Here is a 27446-nt window from a genome sequence, read left to right as displayed (position 1 = left end):
ATTGGAGGACAGCTTTGGCTATCATCTCTTACCGCCCGTCTTCTTTTGCGTCCCAAGACTAGACTGGCCCAGCAGTTTCCCAGAGGATCTGTCTGCGCCTCCACAGTGCTAAGATGACTCATGCGCATCACTGGGCCCAGACTTTTAATGTGGCTTCTGGAGACGGAGCTCAGGCCCTGGCGTGTGAGGCCCAGCTCTCTCTTTTATTATATTTGCTTCAAGTGTTCCATCCTAAGTCAAGATACATTTCAACCACTGGATGCTTTATAAATTCACCTTTCAGGAGACTTCCTATGCAGAAGTTAAAGGCTCAGTGAGGAACGTAAAGTCAAACCCAGCTGTGCTGTAGCTTTCTCAAAAGCTTTGCTCATCCCCATTGGTCTAGGGAAAGAGTTAGAAAAAGTCATACTTCCTCCCATTGGGTGTGTGGAAAAAAGCCTTACAGGTTTGGTTCTTTTGGGGGGATGTTAATTTTTCATCATGGGGACCACTGTGAGGGAATAACTGAGTTTGGGGTGCTTTGATGGTGAGAAGTTAGATAACAGATTGCTCATCTGTCTAGATCTTAGGGAATGTCCGGGGCTGCTATTAGTCCATTGCTGTCCCTGCCCAGGGCTGAGCCAAGTCCTGTGGGGAACAGTGAGGGAATGTGTACTAGGTCTTTTCTCCAGCCATACCCTTTGCATGAGAGAGTGACAGGGCAATGAGGAGACTGTGTCACTGGATGCTGACACTCCCCCATCTATTTTTATAACCGTGGCCTTGGGCCCTCCTGTTTATGTTTCAAAGGGAGACCGACTTTTCATCCAGGGGAGCCCAACAGAGTCCCTCAGCACCTCCCTGCTGTTTTACTGCGTGGCCAGCGAAAAAGGCATGCTATTTTGTTTTTTTGGTTTTTTTTTTTTTGTCTGTGATTGAATTTGCCAGAAGAATAGCAGTGTAAGGGGATATGTGTAATGTACTCCAAAATACCTTTTGTTTCCTGGGAGAACTTACAGAAGACAAGCTCTTCAGAAGTGAGCGGCTGGGCACATGGCAGAGGGAGAGTTGGAGAAGGTGGTAGACTTCAGGTCTCTCTTTCTCTCCTTCCTCCCCTCACTCCGTTTCTCTCTCCCTTGGAACCCCCTGCCCCCATGACCTTAGATAGCTGATCCAGCTTTCTATCATCTATGCCAGGATTAAAGGTAACAGAATCCAAAGGTGCCTAGCCTTGGGTAGGCCGCCTTGTGGACTTTGATCAGGGCCAACGACTTTCTCACTTTCCTGAGCTTTTTCATCTAGAGACAACCAGAGAATCTGATCAGGTAAGACTAGGAACTCCTCCCACTCCCACCCCTGCATCTTTTTCTTTTTTTGTTTTTCCCCTTTTATTAAAGATAGAGTCTTTTCTCTTAAATATATCCGGATTATAGTTCCTCCCAGTTCTTCCCTGACCCCTTCCCTTTGGAATCCACTCCTTTTCTGTCTCTCATTAGAAAAGAACAGGCTTCTAAGAGATAACAACCAAAGATGACAAAAAAAAATTATAAGATGAAGCAAAAAGTATTGTATTGAAGTTGGACATGCTAACCCAGCAGGAGGAGGAAAAGAGCCCCAGGAGCAGGCACAAGAGTCAGAGACCCACTTGTTCTCAGTCAGGAGTCCCATAAAATCACTAAGCTAGTAGCTATTATATATATGCAGAGGGCCTGGTGTCAACCCATGCAGGCCTTGTGCTTGCTGCTTCAGTCTCTGTGAATTCATTAGTGTCTTGCTTAGTTGATTATGAGGGCCTTGATTTCCTGGTGTCCTCCACCCTCTCTAACTCTCTTAATCTTTCTGCCTTCTCTTCCTCAGGATTCTCTGAGCGCTGAGGTAAGGGATTTGATGGAGACCTCCCATTTAAACTCTCTCTCTGCATAATGTCTGACTGGTGGGTCTCTGCATCTGTTCCCATCTGCTACAGAGAAAGCCTCTCTGATGATGACTGGATAAGGCGCTAATCTATGAGTATAGCAGAATATAATTAAGAACAATTTTATTGATACTTAAAAAAAAAACAGTCGTGTCTGTTTTACCCTCAGTCTCTGAGATACGTGTAGTCTCTGGTTCTTGGCTTCCCAAGCAGTCTTGGTATGGGTTCCTTCTTATGGAGTGGGCCCGATGTCAAATCAGACATTGGCTGGTCACTCCCACAAGTTCTGTGTCACCACTGCCCCAGCACACTTTTCAGGCAGGACAGATTGTAGGTCAAAGGTTTTATGGCTGCCACTCCCTGTCTTGTTTTGTCCTCCTAGGGTCCTGGCTCTAGCAGTGGGGTCACCATGGCTTTTGTATGCAGGGCACCTCTGCCCAGCCTGGAGTACATCTGACAGTTGTTTTGAGAGAGAGAGGAAGACATGGTCAGAGGATGGACCTTACTCAGGCTTCCCAGGGCCTCCAGGACATTAGCCACAGGTAGCTAGTGTCATGAGTCCATTGCCATTGTGCACACACACTGCATAGATTAGATAGTGACATAAGATGGACCTTGACAAAGACAAGATTACCTTATTTATAACTGCAGACATGAGCTTGGATGGCAGATACATTGGCACACAGGACTCCTCCTTCCAGGAGCCCTGAGACTCTCTCCATTCGTGAACGCCTCTCTTTACCAAGGGGCTTTCCCTTTCCTTATCCTTGGCATTGAAAATCCTTTACAAATGGTTTCCTCACCACAGTAAGGCCATCCTCTCCATGTGAAAATCACCCTGAAAAACATGTAAATGGGGTCCAATGGCAAGGCCAAAGAGGAACTAAGTGTTCACTAACCCTCAAAACAGATCAGCCTCAGATGCATTCAACCCTAGATGCTTTAAACCTCAGATGCATTTGTTCAATGCAAGAAGTATTTGAAGCATGGGATGAGAGTCTCCAATGTATCGTGTCAGGTAGATTCCATAAAGCTGTGTGAACATCTGTTTCACCTTTGAAGGAATGATAAGCCATTTTACAAAGATTCCAGGAAGAGACACTTTGTACGTTGTTTTAAAAGCCTGAAATATGTGCTCAAGGGGATAGTTTGAAGAATCAGGAGGAGTCAGGATGGAAGAAATAACATCGAAGGGGCATATAAAACTACCTGCAATTCAGCAAAGGTCCTGTCTGGTTCTTAAAGGCAGACAAAGGTCTAAAACGAAAATGCTCGTATAGCAAATTTGACATTGAAGCTGCCAGAACTTTCTAGAAGTTAGATCAGCAGTCATGTGTTGCATAATACCAGATCCTATGAGCATGGTGGTCACACAAAACTCCATTGCCTAAAGATGACCCCAGATATCCTGGTTTGTGTAAGGACTCTCTGAAGTACAAAGAAATTGCCCAATGTCCTGTACTAAAAGCATCTCTGTTATTAGGTGGCGTATGAGAACATTGAGGAATGGGAAGAATCAGGGACAAAGTGAGCCAGGGCCTCTTCCAAGAGAGCCACCAGGCTGGACAACTACGGGGAGAAACACTACCACCGCACAACCAGCAGATGAACTCTTCTCTGAGATCTAATTCTAGAAGCTCAAGGTAAGGAGACAGGCTAGAACTTTCATGCGCTCTTAGAAACAGTCAGGCTTTTGTAAGTCTGTGAATGCAAAAATGTCGTGTCAATGAAAGGCATGGCAACAATTCCGGTTTACTTTCAACATTTTGTATGTCTTTGTCTTCTGCCCAGTTTCGGGTCACATTTTCTTCAGCTCTACCAATATTACTATCTCTTCCCTCTCCTCCTGCTTGCCTTTTCACACAATGTTTTTAATCTGTGCCTCAGTGGCAGTGATTTGGAGCACATGGGGAAGTTTCCTGTCTGGATAGGCTTCATCTGTCTCCATTGGTACCTTGGCTAGTCTAGTCTGGTTCTTCATGTCTCCCCTCTCCTCCCCTCCCCTTCCCTGCCTTCCCCTCCCCTTTTCTCTTCTCTTCTCTTCTTTTCTCTAGTGATGTTCCCAGATATCCCGGTTTGCGTAAGGACTCTGAAGTACAATGAAATTGCTCAATGTGTTGCACCAGAAGCATCTCTGTTGTTAGATGATGTATGAGAACATTGAAGAATGCAAAGAATCAAGGGCCTCCTTCCAGAGGGCCATCAGGGTTGGACAAGTCACCAGAGCTGGGCAGCTACTGGGCAAAACACCCCTGAAGGGAAAAAAAGGAAAGAAGAAAAAGAAAATAATGAACACTAAATAGACTTAAAATCAGTATACAAAGTTCCATTTAAAGTTAGTTTTTAAGTGGCTTGTTCCTCAAATGGTGGACCTCTAGAAAAAGCTAGAAGCCTGCCTCAGCCTTCATACAAGAATAAAATTCCTAAATAAAACTATAGATGTATGGATGGTATGGGTGGACATTTATGTAGTCTTTGCAAGAAAAATTTTCTTCTCAATCTGTCCATTAACTAATTACTGTATATTGATGTGTATTATAGTGTGTGTGTGTGTGTGTGTGTGTTTGTGTGTGTGTGTGTGTGTGCTGGCTCATGCATGCCATAGCACACATGCGGACCAGAGGATGAACTTGGATGTCTGTCTGTTCCAACCTTCTACTTAGCTTGAGATGAGGTCTCTCTTATACTTCCTGTCACCTACCCAAGGCTAGCTGGCCTGAGCTCACGGGGATTTTCCCGTGTACAGCTTCCATCTCCCCTTAGGAGAGCTGGGCTTATACATGAGCCCCCTGGAGCTTCTTGCCTGTGCATAGAATCTGGGACCTGGATCTCAGGTACCAATGCATGGGTGGCAAGTGTCTCACTCAATGAGCCACTTCTTCAGCTAAAACTTTCTTTTTGAAATTCCCCCCCCCTCGGGTAGTGACTTGCTGTGTTGCCAAGAATGGCCTGGAATCTATGGTCTTTTTGCTTTGATCTCCTGAGTTTTAAAATTACAGATGTGTGCCAAAAGTGTCTCCACTGAAAACTAAATCCGAAATGAGAATTAAACATATTGAACCAAAAGATTTCTATGTAAAAAACTCAGATCACATGAAGGCAGCTTGCAAGTCAAAAGGGAAATATCAACTATACCACACAAACACAGTTAGTTTAGGCAAGGGAAAGTGGACATTCATGTCCTGACTTACAGGTGTGAATTAACACCTTTTAAAGATATGCACCTGACAGTGTAGCTTTGAAACTTTCAGGTTCTGACAAAGAAGTCCCAATTATGGGCATGGATTTCCTATTTCCATACATGTATACATACAGACTTACTTATGTCTTTAAATATTTATTATTTATAGTGTATGTATGTGTGTGTCTGTATAGAGATATGCATGTGTGTGTGTGCCTGTACAGTGATATGTATGTGTGTATGTGTGTGTTTGTATAGTAATATGCCTGTGTGTATGTGTCTGTATAGAGATACACATGTGTGTATGTGTGTGTGTCTGCATAGTGACATGCATGTGTGTGGGCATGTGCATGTCATGGTGCATGAGAAGAGATCAGAGGATGGCGTATGAGAGGCAGTTCTTACCTTTTATCACAAGTGCTCTGGGGATCTAACTCAGCAGGCCATCAGGATCAGCAGCAAACACCTTTACTCATCTTGCCAGCCAAGGACATGGCTTTCTAAAAACCACCACAACAAAATGGTCTTTAGAGTTTTCTGTTAATGTTAGCTCTAAGAACTTCTGCCCCAGGACAGCTTATGATGATTGCCAGCACCAAGGAAAGGTGATATCGAAAACAGTCTTGACCTAACCTTGGAATGCAGTGCTGTTTAGGGCTGTTTAGAGGAAGGAAGTCTCATGTTGTCATAGATAGTAAACTGTTGGCACAGCTGTCCTTTGTTTATTGTGTTCCAGTATTTATTTATTTATTTACGGATTGATTGGTTGACATGGAGTCTCCCTATATAGCGCAGACAGGCCTGTAACTTGTGATCCTCCTGCCTCAGCTTTTTGAGTGCTGGCAACAAGGCTATGCACCACCACACCGAGCCTCATTATCGTTTACTAATAAGTTTTGAGTAGAAGTGAGATTTGAATGGTTGAAGAACCAAAGCGGAATGGGGCGTCAGAGATCCTTGGTACCTTTGCCCACCTGACATAGCCCTCCATTGAGGAACAGTCTCTCACATGGAGCAGACAAGATTAATAAAACTCTTAGGCATGGGTTTGATGGGTCTGGTCTCTGTGTGGGAAAGGCCTGCGGGCAGGAGGGATACCTGGAAGTTGTAAGGTAGCACTCCTGGCACTATCCGGTCATGTGACTTCCCTTCTCTTCCAGGCCTGGACTGTTCAAGGCACTCTTCTGTGAACTGATTCAAATAGCATCTGTCCCATCCTTCAGTTTATAACTGAACACACATTCAGGCACAAGTGTCTGGGAATTGTCCAGTGACCCCAGGGCAAGTACTGAAAAGTAGCAGAACTTTCTTAGTGTGCTATTCTTCCCATATTAACTCCACATCACAAACACAGCCTTGCGCACACACTTACATGGGCACATACTTGCACACTTTTATGTATCTGTAGAGAACCTAGGAACTACTAATGCCTGCTTTCTTCTATTTGCCTTCCTGGTCTGTCTTCCTCTCCCTCTATTCCCCCTGTCCTCCCCTCTCCATCTCTCCTCTCTTCCCTTTCTTCTTTTTTGTCACTGCCCATTCACTTAGAGGTGGAGGAAAACACAATTTGAGGAATACAAAATTAAGAAATTATATGTTAGAGCATCTTTTGGGTATATGCCCAGGAGTAGTATTATGTCCAATTTTATGAGAAACATCCATATTGATTTCCCGAGTGGTTGTACCAGTTTGCAATCCCACAAGCAATGGAGGAGTGTTGTTCTCTCTCCACATCCTCGCCAGCAGCTCCTGACCCCTGAGTTTTTCATCTTAGCCATTCTGACTGGTGAGGTGGAATCTCAGGGTCGTTTTGATTTGCATTTTCTTGATGACTAAGTATGTTGAACATTTCTTTAGGTGCTTCTTGGCCATTTGAGATTTCTCAGTTGAGAATTCTTTGTTTAGCTCTGTACCCCATTTTTAAATAGGGTTATTTGGTTCTCTGGAGTCTAACTTCTTGAGTTCTCTGTATATATTGGATATTAGCTCTCTATTGGATGGAGGATTGGTAAAGATTTTTTCCCAGTCTGATGTTTTGTCCTATAGACAGTATCCTTGCCTTACAGAAGTTTTTCAATTTTATGAGGCTCCCAGGACCCAACAGAGATGACATTAGCTGAAATATCCAAGAAAGGGGAGAGAGAACTAGTAGAGACCATATCCAGAGGTTAGGCACAGCCCTCAATTGAGGGATGGGGCCATCCATCCATCTCCAAGATTTTAGCTCAGAATTGCTCCTGTCTCAAGAAATACAGGGACAAAGAGTGGAGCAGAGATTGTAGGAAAATCCATCTAGAGACTGCCCCACTTAGGGAATGCATCCCATATACAGCAGACACTATTGCTGATGCCAAGAAGTGCTTGCTGGCAGGAGCCTGATATAGCTGTCTCCTGAGAGGTTCTGCTAGAGCCTGACCAATACAGATTTGGATGCTTGCAGCCAACCATCAGACTGAGCATGGGGAACCCAATGGAGGAGTTAGGGGAAGGATTGTAGGAGCTAAAGGGCTTTGCAGTCTCATAGGAAGAAAAACAATATCAACCAACCAGACCTCCCCAAGCTCCTAGAGACTAAACTACCAACCAAAGAGTACCCATGATTCCAGCTGCATATGTAGCAGAGGAGGGAGGGCCTTATCAGTGGGAGGCCCTTGGTCCTGTGAAGGCTCGATTCCCCAGTGTAGGGGAATGCTAGGGTGGTGAGGTGGGGAGCATGTGGGTGGATGAGGGAACACCCTCATAGAAGCAGGGAAGGGAGATGGGATGGGGGTTTGTGGAGGGGAAACAGAGAAAGGGGATAACATTTGAAATGCAAATAAATAAAACATCCAATAAAAATACATAAAACAACAAAATTAAGAAAATTAATTTTAAGTTCAGGGCCTTCCTTGAATTTGCTTTCTACACTAGCTATGGCTTTTAGCATGTGCATGAATTCCCTTTCAGTTTTTCTAACCTATATAGTATTTATAAATTATATTGCATATTGTTTTCCATATTTTAAGATTGATGCAAATAATATTCTTCATGATTTCCCAACCTATATACTATTCATAAATTACATTACATATTGTTTTTCATATTTTAAAATTGATATAAATAATATTCTTCTTTTTTTGATACAGGATCTTATTACGTAACCCTGGCTGTCCTGGAACTCTCTTTGTAGACCAGCTTGGCCTTGAACTCACAGAGCTCTGCCAACCTCTGCCTCCAAGTGCTAGGATTAAACACATGTGCCACCATTCCCAGCTCTCCATGATGTTTTTGTGCAACTCATTTTCCCCATTCAATATTTTATTCAGGACATTTATTCTTATGGACTTAGATACTTGTTCTTCAAACTGCCATATAGGATCTCATTATGCTACTTCCATAATTTTTCCATTCTTGGTTCCATTTCCAAAAAGAACAGTTGTTTGTAAGACAAGAGCAGACTACACATCCACAGATGCATATACCTTCCCACTGCGGAGCAGTGAAGGCAGCCTCATTTTGTTCTAAGAGGCTAGACTAGAATAAAACTAGGTCAGTCAAACACAGGTCTTAACAAAAAAAATCCAGAAGCTGTGAAGGACTCAACATCTAGACCCAAAGGCGCTGGTAAATCACTTGCCTGGAAGAAACTGGAGTCTGATCTCCAGAGCTCGCCTAGAACAAACAAGCATGGTGGAGTTTGCTTGTATTGTAAATGCTTACATGTTAGAACATCAAGATGTGGGAGGCTGGGTCAGGAGGATCAACAGTTTGAGGTCAGCCTGGGACATATGGAGTTTCAGGCCAACCTGGGCTACATAAGACAATTTCAGGAAACAAGGAAGAAGATAATTGGGCTTCCTCAAGCACATGATACACTCCAGGAGGAATTTAAAATAGAGGACTCAGGAAGAGACATAGAGGGTGTTTACTGGGGTGCTGTTTATGGAAATAAGGAATTGCAACCATATATATCTCTGTGCTAGGCTATTTAATGCCTGTCTCCTCCACTGGACTGTGGGTTCTGTGAGGGAAAGCCTGCCTGTTTATCTAATTCTTATGCTATTTCCAGGGCCTGGGATATCAAAACAAGTGGAAAAAACAAAGGAAAATTGAAAATTTAATCCATCTTAACTACTATTCAAGTAGAACGTGTTATAGCCATAGAATGGAATACTAGACACCACACAAAAGATGTGTATAATTATATAAATACAATTTAAAATTCTGGCAGGAACTCTACCTTTATCCCCAGAGTGGTTGGTCTTGTGGTTGGAGAAGGACTTGGAATTATGGGTAGTTTAGCTCTGTGAATAAATGTCTATGTTTTTTAAAAAAGGCTCTTGCATTTGTGTTTGTCCTGCTCAATTAAACCTATTTTTAATATAAAATGAGGCTAGAAGAATGAATATTTGTGGACTATTTCTTGAGAACAAAACAACCCATGATTTTCTATCATGTTTTTCTCTGTAAATGTTTTCTAGATTTTCCACAGTGTTTTGTCTATCACATTTGTGTTAATAAAAAAATTTTAGTTTGAAGAGATTACTAAAAATTTCAAATATTCTCTAAAAGTTAGTGCTAGATCACCTTAACTATTTCCACCCTGTCTCCAGCCGCTTAGTTCACAGAACTGTGCTTGCGAGGGGTGCCAAGTTTCAATGCAAAGTTATGCAAGGTCCTGTGTTTGGAAATATAGACAAAAGATCCCAAGATTCATTTAGCCAAGGCTGGCCCCCAGCCTGCAGTTAAATGTTCCACTTGATGACCCACCAACCAGCATACTCCGAAGATCCAACTTAGGAATGTACGATATTCATCTCCATCTGAAGGGACCTACTCTCTGGCAATGGCTCCTCCCAGGTAATAGGATTTATCCTATTGGTGTTGTATTTCAGGGATTTGGGAGCAGAGAATGTTGTAGAGATTTCCCCCAGCCTGCCTCTGCCGATTAGGTGTTTCTAAGGGCTGGTGAACAGTGTCTGCCATTGGACGTTTCTTCTTTCTCTCCACACTGTCATGGGCTCAAAAGGTAACACTGTGAGATTGTTCATAAAATAGCTGGAGGAAGGGCTCACACCAGGATTCTCCAGGATGAAGGAACTCAAACTGTGGGCATCTCACATGGCTGTCAGCAATGAGCCCTGCTTTTATACTGAGACTTGGCAATGAAAGAAACCCCATGACCAGGCAGAGGTTTCTTCTCAAATCTAGTCTGATCATAGGTGAGTATTAGTATTGCTCCTGGCCATTATTTGTAGAGGCAGAGATTGTGCACAATTGGAGGTTAGCCTTGTATCTCTTCAAAGACTTGATTTCAGGGGAGGGCATCTCATTGGCCCAAATGACCCCTCTGGGGTACAGTTCAGTCTAGGGCCAGATGCTGTAGTAGAATTGAGACATCCATAGCTTTGGCAGTAGAAGGGGTGGCGGTGGGGCACTGTGAATATGACCAAAGACCTAGGACAGGAATACGGTCCAGAGAGATGGAGGCACTTATTCAAGGCTTGAGTATCCCATGAGTAAGAAGCAACGCTGCTTCCTTTCCACCATACCTTGTTTCCGTCTAGATGCTATAGATGGGTGGTTGCAGGGAGCCAACACATCTCCTGGAGACACACTAAGAACAAACCCAGTTGTTACCACTCAGTGCCTTCACTTAGCCATGGTGTGAGGAATTAGCTTGATGTCAGTGCCACAAGGTTGAACATTCACAATAATCAAAGTTTATTTAAGAAATAAACCTTACCTCTCCTTTTCCCCCAGCTCAGCAATGGGTGTGTTCTACCAAGCCGTCCCTCCCTGCTTATCAGGATGCACCTGTCACATCTTGCTTCACACATGTGCCTCTGGCCTGAGAGCAGAATCCACCCTCTCCCTAATCAAGCACCAAGGATATGCAAGTTCATGGGAGATAATTGTGGCTGGTCTCTCCCTAGAGGAACCTCTACCTCTTGGTTATTCACTTTGATGTGTAGACATTTGACAATCAGGCCAGCAGCTCTCTCATGTACCCATGAAGGGCTGTTTTAAAAAACTATGATAGGCTGTGCTGGGTACTCCCAGCCAGAAATAAGCTTAAAGATAAAACTTCTGAACCCGGCTATGTTCTTGTTCCTTTTCTGCCCAGAGCCTTAGGGAGGAAGATCTGGCTCCTGGGTTCCAGTGCAGCTGGATGTCCCACCTGCCTCCAGGCAAGGTCTTACCTGGATCCATGCAGCCAGAGTGAGTCACCCTATTGGTATTTGTGGCTCTCGTGGTCCTACATCCGAGTTGTGCACAACAAAGACAGAGCTCGGCCTCATGAAGGGAACCACTCACTCAGTGAACACTCTTGCTTAGCACACACAACAGAAGCCTTCTTCAGCCTGCAGCTATCTAGTTTTTTTTTTTTTTTTTTACAATAAATCTTATTTCATTTAGTTTTGTGTTTGCCTGCATATATGTTTGTGTATTTTCTGGGTTTCTGTGTCTGGAGCCCACAGAAACTATAAAAGGCCACCGGATTCCTTAGAACTGGAATTACAGTCAGTTGTGGGTTGTCATGTGGGCTCTGAAAATCAAACCCGGATCCAAGAGGAACAGGGAATGCTTTTAACCACTGACCCACCTTTTCAGCCCTCCACTTAGTTACTTTTAAAGATAGCCTTGACATCCTGAGGTTGGAAACAAATGCTATTTAAATTTGTCTAAGCCAGATTCCTAAGAAGTAGGGGCCTGGGGACCCTAACTCAGCTCAGGCCCTATATTTCGAAAGTGCTCAAATACTATTTGTCAAATGAGTGAGCCTCTCTTGGTGTTGCCGAAGATGGTTGCTTCCTTCTGGATAGCGTTCACAAACCCTTTTGGTGACTGGTAATACATGACACAGAGTGACACTGCGGACTTCTGGACTCAGCAGCCTGCTTTGGTGGGCACATTGAGAAGACTTCAATTTCCATGGCCTGGTTTGTGCTCCAGATATATAGATGGGACTAGAAGGCAAGGCCAGCCATGGGTTTACAGAGAGAACGGAGTCTCTGGAATGTGATGATGATGATGATGATGAGGAGGAGGAGGAGCAAGAGGTGGAGGAGGAGGAGAAGAAGGAGGAGGAGGTGGTGGAGGAGGAGGATGAGGAGGAAAAAGAAGAGGAAAAAGAAGGAGAAGGTGTTGATGACTCTTTGACAGGGTCTTCCTATATGCTCTAGAGTGGTTGTGAACTTACAATTTTCTTGTCTTAGGCTAATATAATATTTGGTGATAAAATACATATAGCACAACTCTCACTTTCACAGTTTTAAATGTACATTAATGGCACCAAGTTCATTCACATCTTGGTGCAACCACTCCCTTCAGCCTCGTGCAGAACATTTCCATAACATCAATCTAAAACTGCCCACTCAACATTGGATGCTCATTTCCTCTCTCTTCTCAGGCCCTGAGAACCACACTGCTTCTATGCCTGACTCTGACTCTTCTAGGTACCTCATATAAGCAGACTCGTATGACATTTGTTTTCAAAAACGTTATTGATTACTATTATGCATAATTGCATTATGTGGGTGTGGCGTCGATGCTCCAGGGCCAGCACGGCCTTCCTGTGATGCACATCCAATGCTCACCTCTGCCTTTGGATTGCCACAGCTTCAGAGCTTCACCTCCCAGAGAAATCACTAGATTTGAAGAGAGGGCCTGAATTCTCACACCACCTTTCAAAGGCCAGAAGTTGCACTGAGTGTTCATAATTTCCAGACAATTTGCTTCTGTGACTTAAGTCTTTAGGTTTATGTCAGCCCACTCATTTCCTTTTGAGGGAGAATTAGCCTCAAACTAAGGTGATCTGTACCTGCTCTGGGTATAGTAGCTTCCTTTTCTGGACACTTCACTCATGCAGTGTAACAATGATTGCCCCCACCCCTTTGACTATATATCATTGATTCAATCATTAAACATTTTATATTGGCTGTCTAGTGAAGGCAATCAGTGTAGTATCTTGGAACTTGACCTCTGGACCCACACTTCCTAGGTCAGGATCTAAGTTACACCCTTAATCATGTGTACCGTTCCAGAGCTTTTTTACTTCCTAAGGCTTCTGGTTCCTTATCTGGCCCACCTCGCTGTGCTGTTGTGAAGATTAAATCACCTGCTGTATTGAAAACATTAGAGGGTTTGGCCCTCCATAAATGTGCTGTTTCTCTGCACAGGTAGGGCATTGGCCTGGGTGCTGGGAATGGCAGCCAGCCAGGCTGACCAGCAATAGACCCTTTGTGGTTGGCAGACTGGTGGAATGGCTAGGCTGCTAAGCCATTGCATGACAGCTTGGCTTTATGCACAGGCAAGTGTGTAATTAAAAGATACATTTTTATGCAAAGACTAACCTCTGTCAATTGTACTCAAGCAAATCTTAGGATTAGAGAATTACAGGGTCACAAGAAAGCATGAAAGTGGAGACACTACTAACTCTTTCTCGTTTATTTGCTCACCCACTCATTAAAAATGAACAATTGTTAGATTCCTACAGTGTATAGACCTTAGAAAATGTCAGTGAAAAAAAAAGAATCTTTTCCCTAAGAAACTAACTTTTTTGGGGGGTGGGGGGAGCAAGCAGCAAACAATAAACATAAGCACTCAAATATCATATGAATCAAGAAATGCAGCTGTGTTGTATGAGAGGCTTTACTTAGTTATTGTGTGTGCATGAATGTTTGTGTAGTGTATGCATGAGTGGACTGTGTATGTGTGTTTGTATACTGTATGCACGAGTGTACTGTGTGTGTGTTTGGGTAATGTATGAGTGGACTGTGTGTGTATGTTCGTGCAGTATATGCATAAATGGACTATGTGTATGTATGTTTGTGTAATGTATGCATGAGTGGACTGTGTGTGTGTGTTGGGGTCATATACCTAGGCACGTGTATATGGAGGTCAGAGGTTGATGTCAGATCTCCTTTTTATCAGTATCTCTTCCTCCTTCTCCTCCTCTTCCTCCTCCTTTATTTTTACAAGTAAACAAGGTTTACTGAGAGGCAGAGGAACAATTACCTGTACCAGGGAGGGAACCTGAAAAGGGTTGCCCTTTTTGTTTTGCAAGGTTTAATTTTTTTAAGTCTCTCTCTCTCTCTCTCTCTCTCTCTCTCTCTCTCTCTCTCTCTCTTTCTCTCTCTCTCTCTCTCTCTCAGATAGGAACTCATTATATTTCAGCTGGCCTGGAGCTCACTATATTTATTACATGTGGGCCTTGACCTTATAACAATCCTCCTGCCTCAGTCTCCTGAATGTTGGTATTATAGCTATGTACAAATACCCTCTGTTCTATACTCCATTTCTGGAGGAATTACAGAGATGGTTACCATAGTTACCAGAGACCGAGAGTCTCTGGTGCTGATTCAACTCTGCTTTGTCAGGAGGTGGCATGGGTTCCTTTGCCTGATATTCTCTTGTGGGTTCACAACTGCTCTCCAGTGGTCCTTCTTTAGCAGCTGAGAGCTGGGAGAGACATGCTACAAATAAATAGATGCTATTAACAGAGGATACCAGTGTGAAAGCCACAGGAACAGCTGTAGGGTTTGGTATCTCCGATAACCAGGAGACAGCTCCTCACAAGGAAGTATAGGTGTCTCTTTACTTAAGCCCAGTATTACCTCCACACCGTGTGCTTCTGAGCTTTCTGCCACTCTGTCTCCATTCTCCTAAAGTCTACCTTTTCTGTGCTCAGTTGTCTGTCTGAGACACTGGAAATGGGGTACCTATGCTGCCTGGAAGATTGTAACTACTGATGGCCTTATTTGTGATGTGGAACCTTTGTGTAAACCATCTGGGGGATGTCAGCCAACATGACTGCACTCTAATGTGCTGTGTACTTGGCTGGAGTTAGGAATAGGTGACTACAGATTTTTCTAGAGCACATATCTGAGATATGACTAATGACAGCAATATAAGAATCTTATCAGCCTCAGAGTTTATGACAGAGGTGAGAATATTGACCAGGTGCGAGAGGCTCACATTTATAATTTCAGCACCTGGAAGGCAGAGGCAGGAGGGTCACAGAAAGTTCGAGGCCACCCTGAATTACAGAGTGAATTCAAGGCTAACTTGGGCTACAGATGAGGATCTTGAGTGAAGCAAAGCACAGTAAAGAGCAAACCAATACAAAACAAGTGGAGAGTGAGCAGCTGAAAGAGTTGAAATCTACATCTGGAGTTTGGTACCAGCAACCTCTTCTGTACCCCTGGACAAGTTACTTTATTTGGATCACTTTTGTTGGCCTACAAAATGGGATATAGAGAGTAGATTACATGCTAGGTCTCATACAGGTCCTCAGGTTTGTAATGTAATGTTATCCTAAGAGAAGTAGCCTCTTAATTACCCTTTGTAAGAGAGACTTTGAAAGAATTAAATATAGCCCTTCTGTACTGGCTCTCCATAATCTATTCAGAACATCCAAACCTGAGTTGCAGCATGGTTTTCCCCTCTACAAACCATGGATACCTGCAATACTTTCAGGCTATTATACAGGAATGTGAAACTCTTTTCCAAAGACATTCTTATTACGTTAGGGATATTTCTTGTCAACTCGGTGTATGTCCTGGGAATGGTAAGGCATACCTGAACCATACTGTAGGATGAAAAGTGTCACAAGCAGGGGGACAGACAGGATCAAGTATCTGGGCTCATCTCCCTACTGAGATGTCAGAGAAGCTCTAGGGACGATGTGCTGTGTGCCTAGCACGGGGACTGGATGTTGGCTGCCATTTTGATGGGTAGAGTTGTGTACGGTTTTTTTATTTCTAAGATGTCAGGAGATTTAGAGAGATGGTGGAGGATAAAAGGGAAGGGGTGGCTGGGATTGTGGTGACCCATGTACTGGCTTTCTCAGGACACTCAGTTTATCCTTTCTGTCATGAAATGATCAATGAAGGCATCTTCTTATTCCCAAGAGTGGCTCAGTTTTGAGGTTTAGTTCCAGAGTCAGTGTGGCTCCAAGGGATGCTGTTTCAGAGGCCAGAGATGCACCTGGCTGGTGAGATCTGAGGGGTAGAAAAGGAGAACCAGGAAGTCCTAATCTTGCCAGGTTTTTGGATGGTAAAAGCATACAAAATGTGGGGTAATGGCACTGGAAGGACTTGGTGCCCTGGCTGGTAATCCCAGCTACTTGGGAGGCTGAGACGGAAAGACTTCGCGTCAAGGTTTGTCTGGACAATGGAGTGAGCTCATGGGCAGCCCAGGTAACATGCAAGACCGTGTCTCAAAATGAAAACTAAGAAGAGGCCTGGGGATTTAACTTAGTGGTAGAATACTTGCCTTCTAAATGCTAGGCCCTAGCTTCAATCCTTAGTATTCAAAGGGACAAAGTCATGATTGTGGAGAAAGGTGATACATTTTGTCTGAAAACAGAGCTGCAGTGGGTTGTGCCCTGACTGAGCCTAGGTCAGCATCTTTTAAGGGGATAAGGGTAAGAAATGCTAATCAGCATTGGATCCTAGGACCCCAGGATTCTACCTGTACCCCACTGTCAGAGCTGACTCATGTCCCTCTAAATTCACATCCAGCCAGAACCCAGGAGTGTGACTTTGGGGTCTTTGCAGGCATAATCAAGTTCTGGTGAGGTCATACTAGGATAGGATAGGCCCTAGGCCCAGTGTGCTGGTGCGCTTACAAGGAGAGCTAGAAAAGCACAGAAAGCAGGCTGTGCAGGAGGCAGGCATTGGAGCAATGGGCTCATGAGCTGCAGTGTTGGCCATGACCACGACATTCGGTAAACTTTTCCCATTTTGGTTAAACAACAGTTCCCCAGACCAAAATGATTTGGCTTCCCGAACTAAAGTAAGATACAATGAGACTCTTGCCCTCCCACCCTGCTGACCCCCTGTCATGGCTGCCACAGATGTTTATACATCCCCTGACACTTTGTTTTACTCCGTCACTCATCTTATGCCTTAGTTAACTACAGCAATGGCTAAACATAGTAGGGGTGGGGGGGGCACATTTAGTTCCTCTGTTTCTCTTCTGTTGTACAACTACCCCAACCTGTAAGCAGAGAGGAGACTCTCTGGTTTCTTAGAGACCTCAAACTAAGTGGAGAGTTTTCCTGGCACTGTATTGCTGCTCTCCCTCTTGATCTGTCTCTTACCAAGCAGAGTCGCTGGGCTGCAGGGGCCCTCCTGCGTTTCTCTTGCTTCTTGGTGAAAAAGGCCTCCTTTCTTATGTCTCTCTGTCATGGGCCACCAGTCCTCTAAAACGCCTAGCCACTTGCCTTTGACACCTTTACTCACACAGTTATCAAGCTGTGACTAAAAGGTTCTGTTAAGTCACAGTGTCTTGTGTCTTACTGTGCTATTTTCCTGGCCAAAGTACCCCTTGGACAAAGGCCTACCTTTGGCCAGAGGAAAGCATGCTTGACTGTCAGATTCAAAAGAACCTTGAAAATTTTCTCCAGCCCAGTGGAAAATGGGCCAATCCCTCTCAGCCTTTGTGAGTCTTGTGCTCCAACTTTGGGGTCTTTCTGGTCTGACTGCACAGGTTCCCTGAGTCTTATTCCTCTCTTCTCAAATAGCCTCTTGATTTGTCTCTCTCCTTGGACTTTCATCCTGGAGATGTGACTTCTCACCTGTCACTGGCTCACTTCTAATGACAGCACCCCCCCCCCCCGTGGCTCTCCTCCTCCCAACCTTCTCTGAGGAGACCACCCTCCCCAGGCTGGCCACTAATGTTTAACCTACCAACCTCCCCTCCCAAGCCTCTTCGTCTCTCCCTGCCTTCCCCGCCTCACACTCGTTCTCCTCCTTGACAAGGCTCACTCCATTCTTCTGCTCTGTGATGTGGCCTTCCGTGAAGGCCTCATGCTTGTCCACATTCCCTTTTATGTCACACATAAAACAGAAATGTGTTTGAACCCTCTTTTCTCCAGTCCAATGCCTATCACAAAGGATGTCAATATCTTACCCGGTCCTTTGACCTGATCTGACCCAACATGGCATAATCACCTTGAGATCCAACTCATGGCAACTCTATGCACACACACCAACTCTCTTCATTTCCAGGCTAGGGATTATAACCCCGTTAGTGATGGGGCAGTTTCAGACACCCACTGGAATTGCCTTGCAATTCAGATGAATTCCTACATGACTGCATGGCTTCTTGCAAGAATGAAAAAGGCTGCCCTTAAGGCAGTCACTTATGACAAAAACCAAAGACTTTTTCTCAGGGAGCTGATGAAAATCCAGCTTTCTTTTTCTCCTGCTTACCCAAAACCATGACCAAACACACGGGCTTGAGCCCTGATAGGAGATTCTATCTCTACCTTTATTTTATCTCTCTCTTGGTACCCGTACTAGGAAAGAACTCCAACTATTAGAGAAATGCCCCTCATGCCCTCAAAGGAACTTTACAAAATAGCCTTTAAGGTCTTTAAATAACAGAGAGGAATCTCTTAAACTTGAACACATGAACAAGATCAGGCAGAATACCAAATGCTGGCAGTAGCCTAACTCCAGGGTTCATCACAGGATAACTCAAAACAGGGGCGTGACACCCTCCCCACTCAGGGCTAGACCCACCCAGGGCCTGCTTTAAATGTGCTCAAAGGGGCCACTGAGCCAAGAACCTGCCTGGCCTACAACTGATGCTCACACCTGCTCCCATGAGAGCAAAGGGAGAAAAGGACGATAGTAAGACAGCAAGACACCGCATCCCAGTCAGGAGACCCCAACTCTGTGAATTTTCAGAGAGTGACCATCGAGGGCAAGTGACGGGACCCCTAGAGGTACAGCTTCCAAATCTCATTCACCCATTCCGGGGAACACTGGCTGTAGCTGGTAAGATTCTTTCTTTTTTATTTCATACAGGAGTGCCTTGTTCAGTTTTACCGGAATTTGCTGGATCTGTATGGGGGACCCCTTCCTCTTCGATGGGGGTGAGAGTCATTCCCACTTAAGGCTGAACAGACTCCTCAGTGACTATGTGACCTTTTGGGTTATCTCTTTCCCTGCTCCCAGTTGTCAGACCACTCTCCTGGGACATGGCATTCTGAAAAAGCTCCGTGCCTCTCTTATCTTTCCATCACTGAGGCCCTTCAAAGCAACCCCTTCCTTAGTCCTTAGCCATCAGACCTTCCTGGGACCCAGGACATCGTCACTGCTCTTTTCTCTCCACTCATCCTCTGCTCTGGGATTCTGCCCACCACACAGCTGCTACCCTGCAAACCTCCTGATTAAATTCTAGGACCCTCTGGGTTTTTGGTCTGTTTTGTTGTTGCTGTTGTTTTGTATGCAAGTCTCAATACCTTCTTACCCCAAACTGGCCTCAAGGAACTTAAACTTATAGTTATCTGAGGCCTTAAAGCCTACATAAGTTTTAGGAATTATCAATCCCCCCCCCCAACCCCAGCGCTCCTGTTCTGGCATTCTGGAAGCCAGGTGCCTCTTGTCATCTAGTCCAACCCTTGTCTGATTAACCCAGCTGTAAATTTCTTTCCCCTTGGTCATCCTCCATCCTTACACCCACCTATCCCACATCTCCCTTCCACTGTCATTGCCCAGGCCTGTATTTCATGGATGCTTTACTATCAGTCTTTGCCTGTCTTTGTCAAGACCTTCCTGCATTCACTTGGATAGACTCTGACCTCCAAACGTCCATTCAGACATCCCTGATGGCCCTTCCCCAAGGATTGTGTAATACCCCTCATCTCTTTGACCTGTAAGTCCTCCTCATGATATGCTAGTCCCAAACTCCTCCCTGCACACGTCAACATAAAGACAGCCTTCTTCTCTGCAGACCCTCATCTGGCCCGTCTCTACAGCACACCTCCATCTTCCTTAACTTCTTAGCTGATACCCAGGGATACCCAGATAGTCTTCTCCCAGGTAACCTACCCTGGCTTGTTGTAACCGCCCCCCACCCCATTCCACTGGCATATCTCAAAACTGTAAGACTGTAATTCAGGACACAACTCCACTCATCAGAAGACAAACAAACAAACAAACAAACTCCCTAAAAAACAAAAAACAAACAAGTAAACAAACAAAAATACAAACAAAACCAACAACAAAACTAAATGGGAATCTTCTCTCCTTTTTGAGCCTAGTGGGCTAGCCTTTTTTGTATGGGTTTCTAACTTTGGGGTCTTAGCCAAATCAATTTATCAAACGACTTGTACTACTCTCCTGGAACCCCTGAACCTTTCTTTTTTAATTTTTATTTATTTTTTTATTTTATATTTTTTTGTTTTTCGAGACAGGGTTTCTCTGTAGCCCTGGCTGTCCTGGAACTCACTCTGTAGACCAGGCTGGCCTTGAACTTAGAAATGCACTTGCCTCTGCCTCTCAAATGCTGGGATTAAAAGCGTGCGCCACCACTCCACGCCCGGCTACTCTGAACCTTTCCAAACCCATTCATCCTACTTTCTCTAAACTTAAAGAGATCCTTCTAGCTGCTTCTGCACCTCTCCAAACCTCTTGTTCTGTTTGTACACTTAGCCGTAGGTCTCTTATGTCAATTTTATGGAGAAACATGCCAAAGAAGTAGCCCACCTGACTAAACAATTAGACTCAATAGCAAAGGATTGGCACTTTTGCTTAAAGACATCCAGAAACTCCTGTCTTAATGATACAAGCTGTCAGAGTCACCCTCTGACTCATTACTGTACTGTAGTGCACTGTACTGTAGAGACAGGCCAGATGAGGGTCTGCAGAGAAGAAGGCTGTCTTCATGTTGACGTGTGCAGGGAGGAGTTTGGGACTAGCATATCATGAGGAGGACTTACAGGTCAAAGAGATGAGGGGTATTACACAATCCTTGGGGAAGGGCCGTCAGGGATGTCTGAGTGGACATTTGGAGGTCAGAGTCTGTCCAAGTGAATGCAGGAAGGTCTTGACAAAGACAGGCGAAGAGGGTTAGCTCATCACTTGTCTCCGCCTGCAACAGTCTCCTTGGGATCATAAGTTGCCAATCCATTTTCTTTCCCTCTCAAGTTCAATAGACATTGACATTCTTTTTATCTCTCCACCTCCGCCAGTCACTTTTCAAAGTTATGAAGCTCTTGATCCAGTCACCCTACTCTCCCCTGAGGACTCCCACTTTTGCACTTACTCTTTGCTCCCCACTTTTAGTCACCTGTCAGATGCTCTCATTGCTGAGGCCTCTAACTGGGTCATTGGTGGGACCTCTTTTTCAAGGATTTATTTTTATTATCTATAATTGTGTGTAGGTGTGTGTGTGTATGTGTGTTTGTGTGTGTGTGTGTGTGTGTGTGTGTGTGTGTATACAAGTGCCCATGGAGGCCTGAGGCATTAGATCCCCTACAGGTGTAGTTTCAGATGGCTATGAGCCACCTGACATGGGGTCTGGGAACTGAACTCTGGGCCTTTGGAAGAGCAGCAAGTACTCTTAGCCATTGAGCCATCGTCTCTCCAGCACCATGGGAGGAGCTCTTTTAAAGAATTCCATCAAATTGCAGGTTGTGACACTGTCACAGATGATACTACTGAAGAACTTCAATCTTTCTCTTCCCCCTTCCTACCACCTCACAGCATGCAGAACTCATTGCTCTTCTCTGGCACTCGAATTAGCATGAAAATGAAGGCTAACAGCTACCTCAGTTCCAAATTCCTAATTCTGGTGCCACAATTTGGTAAGAGAGAGAGGCTCTCCGCACTTCCCAGAGCACTGCTGTCATTCATGACAAAGACCTTCAAGCTGCCTGGCTGTCTCTGGCTGCAGCAATCCTCTACTGCACAGGCCAGATAGCCAAAGGCAACTCTCCGCAGCTGACACCCTCATTAAACAGGTAACACTGGTCTCCGCCCTGCATACTTCCAGTCCTCTGGAGTCTGCTCACCCAGAGCCTGCCTTTTTTTATTGTTCACTTTCTCATCTTTCCAGTCCTTGTTCTTTTTCAACCTATCCACCTCCCATGTGTGTATGTCTGGTGGTGGTGGGGGAATGGGTCAAGCCATCCTCAAAGACTCTTGGGAATCCCATCACCTCCTTTTCTGTTCAAGAATGGGCCCTCCTTTCCACCCTACATGATGTGGGATGTCAGCTTCTGCTCACCTTATCCAAGACCTATCTCTACTCCCCAGCCTTGTCACAGACCTTCCACACCATGCCCCCTTCCTCACTCACCAAGCCCCAGGACATCTGCTGGGACAGAACTAGCAGATGGACTTCCCCCACATGCTATCCTCTCGGTCTCTGCTCCGCTGGTTGACACTCTTCCAGGGCAGGCGGAGAGGCTTTCCCCACTAGGTCTGAGAGGACACAGAGGCTGCTCATATCTTTCTATTTCAAGTCACCCCTTGCTTTGGTCTGTTTTCATCTCCACTGTCTGACAATGGACCTGTGTGTGTGTCTTATTTCTAAGGTAACTCAACCCTTGACTACCTCCTTAGTCATCAAACCCTGGTTTCACATTCCCTATAGACCTCAGTCCTCAGGGCTGGCGGACCATGGTAATGCTTTTCTCAACACTTAGCTCGTGGTTGACGTCAAACTGTCCTGGTCAGCTCTTCTACTGTTCTCTCTTTCTTTTTTTCAGGTTCTCTCCAGGAAAGCCCGTTGATCTCAGCCTCCTAAGGCTCAAGCACAGCTGGTTCGTCACCACCTTCTCACTGGCACTTCATTCCCATTTCTGGATGCACGGACTGCTTCACATCTTACCACCTTCTGCCTTCATTTGGCTCACAAACACCTTCCTAAACTCATCCTGAGTCTTCCGGAAAGGGACCTGCCCAGGTAGGTCACTGTGACCACCCCAGCAGTAGCAAAGGTAAAGGAATCTCTCACTGGCTGCACTACTCTGAGCTCCAAAGGGCTCCAGGCACTAACTCAAAAACTCTTAATCCTGTTTGGTGACACTCCCCCATCTATGTTTCTTCTTTCCCAGGTCTGACCTCTCACCTCATAACCTGAGAGCCTACAGCCACCCTGTCTTTACCAGCCACCTTTGAACACCCCAACTGAGCAAGTTTCAGGACTCAAGGATCCACTCGACCAACGTCTCGGCACCCCGCACTACTGCTGGCCATTCCCAAAGCACCATGACAGGCTTTTGGGTCCTCTGTTTCGTCCTTTTCCCCTCCTCCTTATCCTATCCGGAAAGCTGGATGCCCCTTGTAAACCTCACTCACCACATCCTACGTGATACCAACTCTTCCCTGTTTTCCAACTGTTGGGTCTGCTTGTCTACCCAAACCCAGCGGTCCTTAGCAGTCCCAGCCCCTCTGTCCATTTGGACAGATACACCCATGAAGCTTCATCTTACCTACTCAGTCAGGCCCTTCTCTGGCTCCTTTTCCATTAGCGACATTGAAAGACGCCTCCGTCTCTTCCGCCCACTGACTGCCTCCTATTCTTTCCACAATCCTGACAGAAGGGCGATTGCTTTTCTTCAACTCGTCAGCTCAACAGGCATATTTCGGATCATCACCCGGATAACCTCTGTGATATATCCCCATAAGGACCGTTTCTTCGAATCTGCCCAACGCCCTCTCTGGGGACCACTCTTTACTGAGACCGTGCTCAGGTCGCAGGCCCCACTCTGCATATCTCGCTTTTTCAAGGTCTCAGCATATGCCACTTTTGTAGGCAACCTCTCTGCCTCTCTCTGCAACTACACCATGCATATTTCACCTTCTACCAGTCATGAAAACCTAGATCTTTCCACCACCCATACGTTCAAACAGGCAATGAAAAGACCGGATGCCAAATGGAAAAACCCGCTCCGTTTTTCCGGGCCCCCCTCCCTCATCTTCTCGAAGCCGGCTTACTATCCCTGCCCAACAGACATCAAACACTGCCATACCTCTCCGGCCACTCCCTGGATGCACTGTCCTCAGGCTCCCTTCGGCACCTGCTATAACCTCACTTTATTTGAACCAGACAACTCAACCCACCCTGTTACCATGTCAGTGAACCCTACCCACTTCAAGGTCAAACTCCAGGGGCACAGAGACCCCTATCCGCTCTCCCATTACCAGCCCCTCACGGGAGCTGCCCTGTCTGGACAATATTCAGTCTGGGAGAACGAGATCACTGTCCAAGAAAACTGGGACATCACCTCCAACATTTTCTCACATCTTCTCAGCTTCTCGTACGCCTTCTGCCTCAACTCTTCAGGCGTTTTCTTCCTCTGCGGAACATCGACTTACATCTGCCTCCCAGCCAATTGGTCCGGTGTCTGTACCCTGGTCTTCCAATACCCGGATATTGAACTTCTCCCCAATAACCAAACGGTGCCTGTTCCCCTTTTTGCTTCAGTTCTTTCCTCAGACTCAGTTCTTCGCCCAAAGAGGTCCCCTCACCTCTTTCCCTTCCTTGCAGGCCTGGGTATCTCTTCTGCCCTTGGTACGGGGATAGCTGGCTTGGCCACCTCGACTCTCTATTTCCAACAGCTTTCTAAGGTTCTTTCCGAAACCTTGGAAGAAATAGCTGCCTCTATCACTACCCTCCAGAACCAAATAGACTCGCTCGCAGGTGTTGTTCTACAAAACCGCCGAGCTCTGGACCTCATCACTGCTGAGAAAGGGGGCACCTGTCTCTTCCTCCAGGAAGAGTGCTGCTTCTACGTAAACCAGTCTGGAATAGTCCGGGACGCGGCAAGGAAACTCCAAGAACGAGCATCTGAACTCGGCCAGCATTCTGACTCTTGGGGACAGTGGCCTGACCTTGGACGTTGGTTGCCCTGGCTGACTCCCTTTCTGGGACCTCTTCTCTTCCTCTTCTTCCTACTGACATTTGGGTCTTGTCTTCTGAACTGCCTAACCCGTTTTGTGTCCCAGAGACTTGGCTCCTTTGTTCAAGACACTGCCAAAAGGCATGTGGACAGCATCCTCCAAAATTTCCAATATAAAAAACTGCCCCAAGACTCCCCAGATGAGGACACCATTCCTACATAACAGGGAAAAGTTGAGAGAGCACCAAGTATACCCTCCCTTCTACCCAGTTAATAGAATCCAAGTCGGGAGACTTAGTTATGGCCTCATGTTTGTATCAGGGTTAATTCCAGAAACTATAGTAATTTGGCATCCAGAAAATTTCTTCTTTTTCTAGATCTGAGCTCCTTCTGCTCCTTCTAGATCTTCTCCTTATCAGTAGCCCCCATCTCAGACATGGCCTCTGGAGTTGTTTCACCTGACATTCTTTAATCCATCACTCACCTTGCTGCTTAGCTACTCTTAGCAATGGCCAAAGAAGGAATGTTTTCAGTGCCCTGCCTGTAGGTGGAGAGTGGGCTCTCTTATACAGAGATCTCTGCTCCCAGGCCTGTGCTGCCAGGGAGTGGCTTGTTCCTCCGTTGTCTTTCTTGCTTTCTGACCTCATACGAAGAACATTGAGGTGTCAGGGAGCTTCCAGAAGCTGGAAGGGGGCCAGCAAGGATTCTCTATGACAGCTTTGAGAGAGAGAGAGAGAGAGGGAGAGAGAGAGAGAGAGATTATTTTTTTTAAATAAAGTTTTTACAGCATCATCGTATCTTTTTTTTTTTAAGATTTATTTATTTATTATATGTAAGTACACTGTAGCTGTCTTCAGACACTCCAGAAGAGGGCTTCAGATCTTGTTACAGATGGTTGTGAGCCACCATGTGGTTGCTGGGATTTGAACTCCGGACCTTCAGAAGAGCAGTCGGGTGCTCTTACCCACTGAGCCATCTTACCAGCCCGAGAGAGAGATTATTATCCCCTTAACCTTAGACTGTACCCTTCAGAAGATATTATAAATATGTAGTTTCAAGCTGTCAGCATAGCAGCACTTTGGTACTGTAGATCCAAGACTCATGAATCAACTCTGATCCGTAGATGTGGTAGAATATTTAGGTGGAGCTCTTCTGGAGCACATGAACAAGGTGTGGAGAGCACAGGCTGGGGTAGGATGTACGACTGAGCTGGGCCTGGTAACTGGGATGGGCAAGAGGACCACAGGGAAGGGAGGGAAGGAGAGAAAGGAGAAGTCAAGGGATGAAAGAGTGGATGGCGAGAGAGGATTCCAGAGGTAAGAGCAAGACGTTCATGCTGGAGATGTTACCAGAGTTGTTAGGGGCAGAGCTGGGACCCTGGCAGCCATAGCAAGCTAGGCTTGACCACCTGTCCTCAACAAGCCAATCATTGTCACACTTAATAGTGAAGAACAGAAAGAAAACACTTATCCAATGTGGCCACACTGGAAAAAAGAAGGAAGAAGTCTGTGGAGCCCCTCTCTCACAAAGTCCACGCTCTGGGTCCTGACATGAGGTTTGGGTTTAAATAGAAAGCAAGAGACAGGCATAAGGAAGCAGACCTGTCCAAGACCCCGCCCTTCCTACCATCATTGTTCCAGTCTGGTCTCTTCTGCAAGGGACTGTCTGACACATGATCAGAGTTGTGTGTAATCTCTTCCTGAGAGGTAAGCTCCTCCTAACAGGCCCCAGCCTTCTCCAATTCCAGATGGAATTCTCAACTCTAACCCCTGCCTGTCACTGCCTGCATTCAAAGAAAGCCCAGTAAACTGAGGTAGTTCTGTCCCACCTCTTCATTTGTCTCTGTTTCTTATTCTGTGTCCTGGGGAAAGTTATCTCCAAGGGAAACTTATCCCACAGGTCAAGAGTCTATAAACAGTACTGTCCTTGGAAAAGCAAGGGATTCTGGGATTATAAGGACAAATATGTGCAGTTGTGAGGACTGGATATGTTTAGAGGTGCTTGTGATCTCTCATATATATACTTGAGTTAAAATTAGCTGGCACATGCATGCTCTCATTCTCAATGTACTGGTGTGTTTTGTTTATTATGTGGTTTCGTATCCATGGCCATAGCCTTCAAAAGAAGTAGGCCAATCCAGAGGCCAGAGCCCCATTGTCAGTAAATGGGGGAACCAGAGCTGGCACAGGCCTCTGAGCCAAAGTTAGAGGCTGTGCACCCTGCATGCTCAGTAACTTCCTCTTTCTAAGCTAAGCTTGGCTTCCAGTTGACCTGAGGCAGATGGCATGCTGACATTTTTGGGCCTTCAACAGTCAGGAACTTAAATGCAAGACTCCAGCAGAATCAGCAGCCTGTGTCTCTGGACCTGACCCTGGAGAGAATATTGTCACCTCAGCAGCCAGTCTTTTGTTCCTGAATTTCTGGGCTCCTGTCTTTCAAAGAAAAAGCAGCTTTCCCCTGTGCAGGGTGTGTCTAAAACACAGGGTTCTAGAACTGGAATGTGGACCTTGTCCCAACAGGCTTTCCTCCGGAAGTGGGGGTGGGGTGGGGTGGGGGCAGGGCTGACTGTTGAATTGCCATGGCCAGGAGCGAGTCCTCCACCATCGGGCCCTTCTACTGCTATACATGGCATTGTTGGAGGCGTGGAGAGCCAACTCCAAGCTAGGTCTCTGAGGATAATTCACAGATGCACACAGCCAAGATGGTTTCTCAAGGAAAACAGTTAACTCTCTCACATCCCTGAG

The 27446-nt window shown here is 45.6% G+C and overlaps 1 protein-coding gene and 1 long non-coding RNA gene across 11 annotated transcripts in view; one reads left to right on the top strand and one right to left on the bottom strand.

Moving 5' to 3' along the window:
- LOC115488278 (syncytin-B) overlaps positions 1-25494 on the top strand; it is a 46790-nt gene extending 21296 nt beyond the window's left edge. Inside the window, exons 1-4 of one of the 6 annotated variants that reach the window (XM_030248107.1) lie at positions 18507-18795; positions 18878-18945; positions 22567-22763; positions 22915-25494. In XM_030248107.1, coding sequence (XP_030103967.1) covers positions 23069-24925 — 1857 coding nt within the window. In that variant the 5' untranslated portion in view covers positions 18507-18795; positions 18878-18945; positions 22567-22763; positions 22915-23068 and the 3' untranslated portion in view covers positions 24926-25494. Of the gene's footprint in view, positions 3538-18506; positions 18848-18877; positions 18946-21305; positions 21817-21836; positions 22481-22566; positions 22764-22914 lie in introns of those variants that run through there. The other 5 variants (XM_030248105.1, XM_030248109.1, XM_030248106.1 and 2 more) reach the window with 5 other exon arrangements.
- On the bottom strand, positions 2001-22174 carry Gm41194. 5 transcript variants are annotated; one of them, XR_003950919.1, is made up of 4 exons: positions 10607-11466; positions 5481-5575; positions 2529-4146; positions 2001-2347 (listed from the first exon to the last, which is right to left on the bottom strand). It is a non-coding gene; the product is annotated as a predicted gene, 41194 (long non-coding RNA). The 5 variants fall into 5 exon arrangements; XR_001781322.2 differs by having other exon boundaries at positions 2001-4146; positions 10607-10671; positions 10801-11466; XR_003950920.1 differs by lacking the exon at positions 10607-11466 and adding an exon at positions 22155-22174 and having other exon boundaries at positions 2001-4146.
- Positions 25495-27446: the final 1952 nt, after the last annotated feature.

This window comes from Mus musculus, chromosome 14, assembly GCF_000001635.26.
Source record: "Mus musculus strain C57BL/6J chromosome 14, GRCm38.p6 C57BL/6J".
Lineage (NCBI taxonomy): Eukaryota > Metazoa > Chordata > Mammalia > Rodentia > Muridae > Mus > Mus musculus.
The sequence above is the reverse complement of the archived record's forward strand: the minus strand, read 5'-3'. Positions and strand labels throughout refer to the sequence as shown.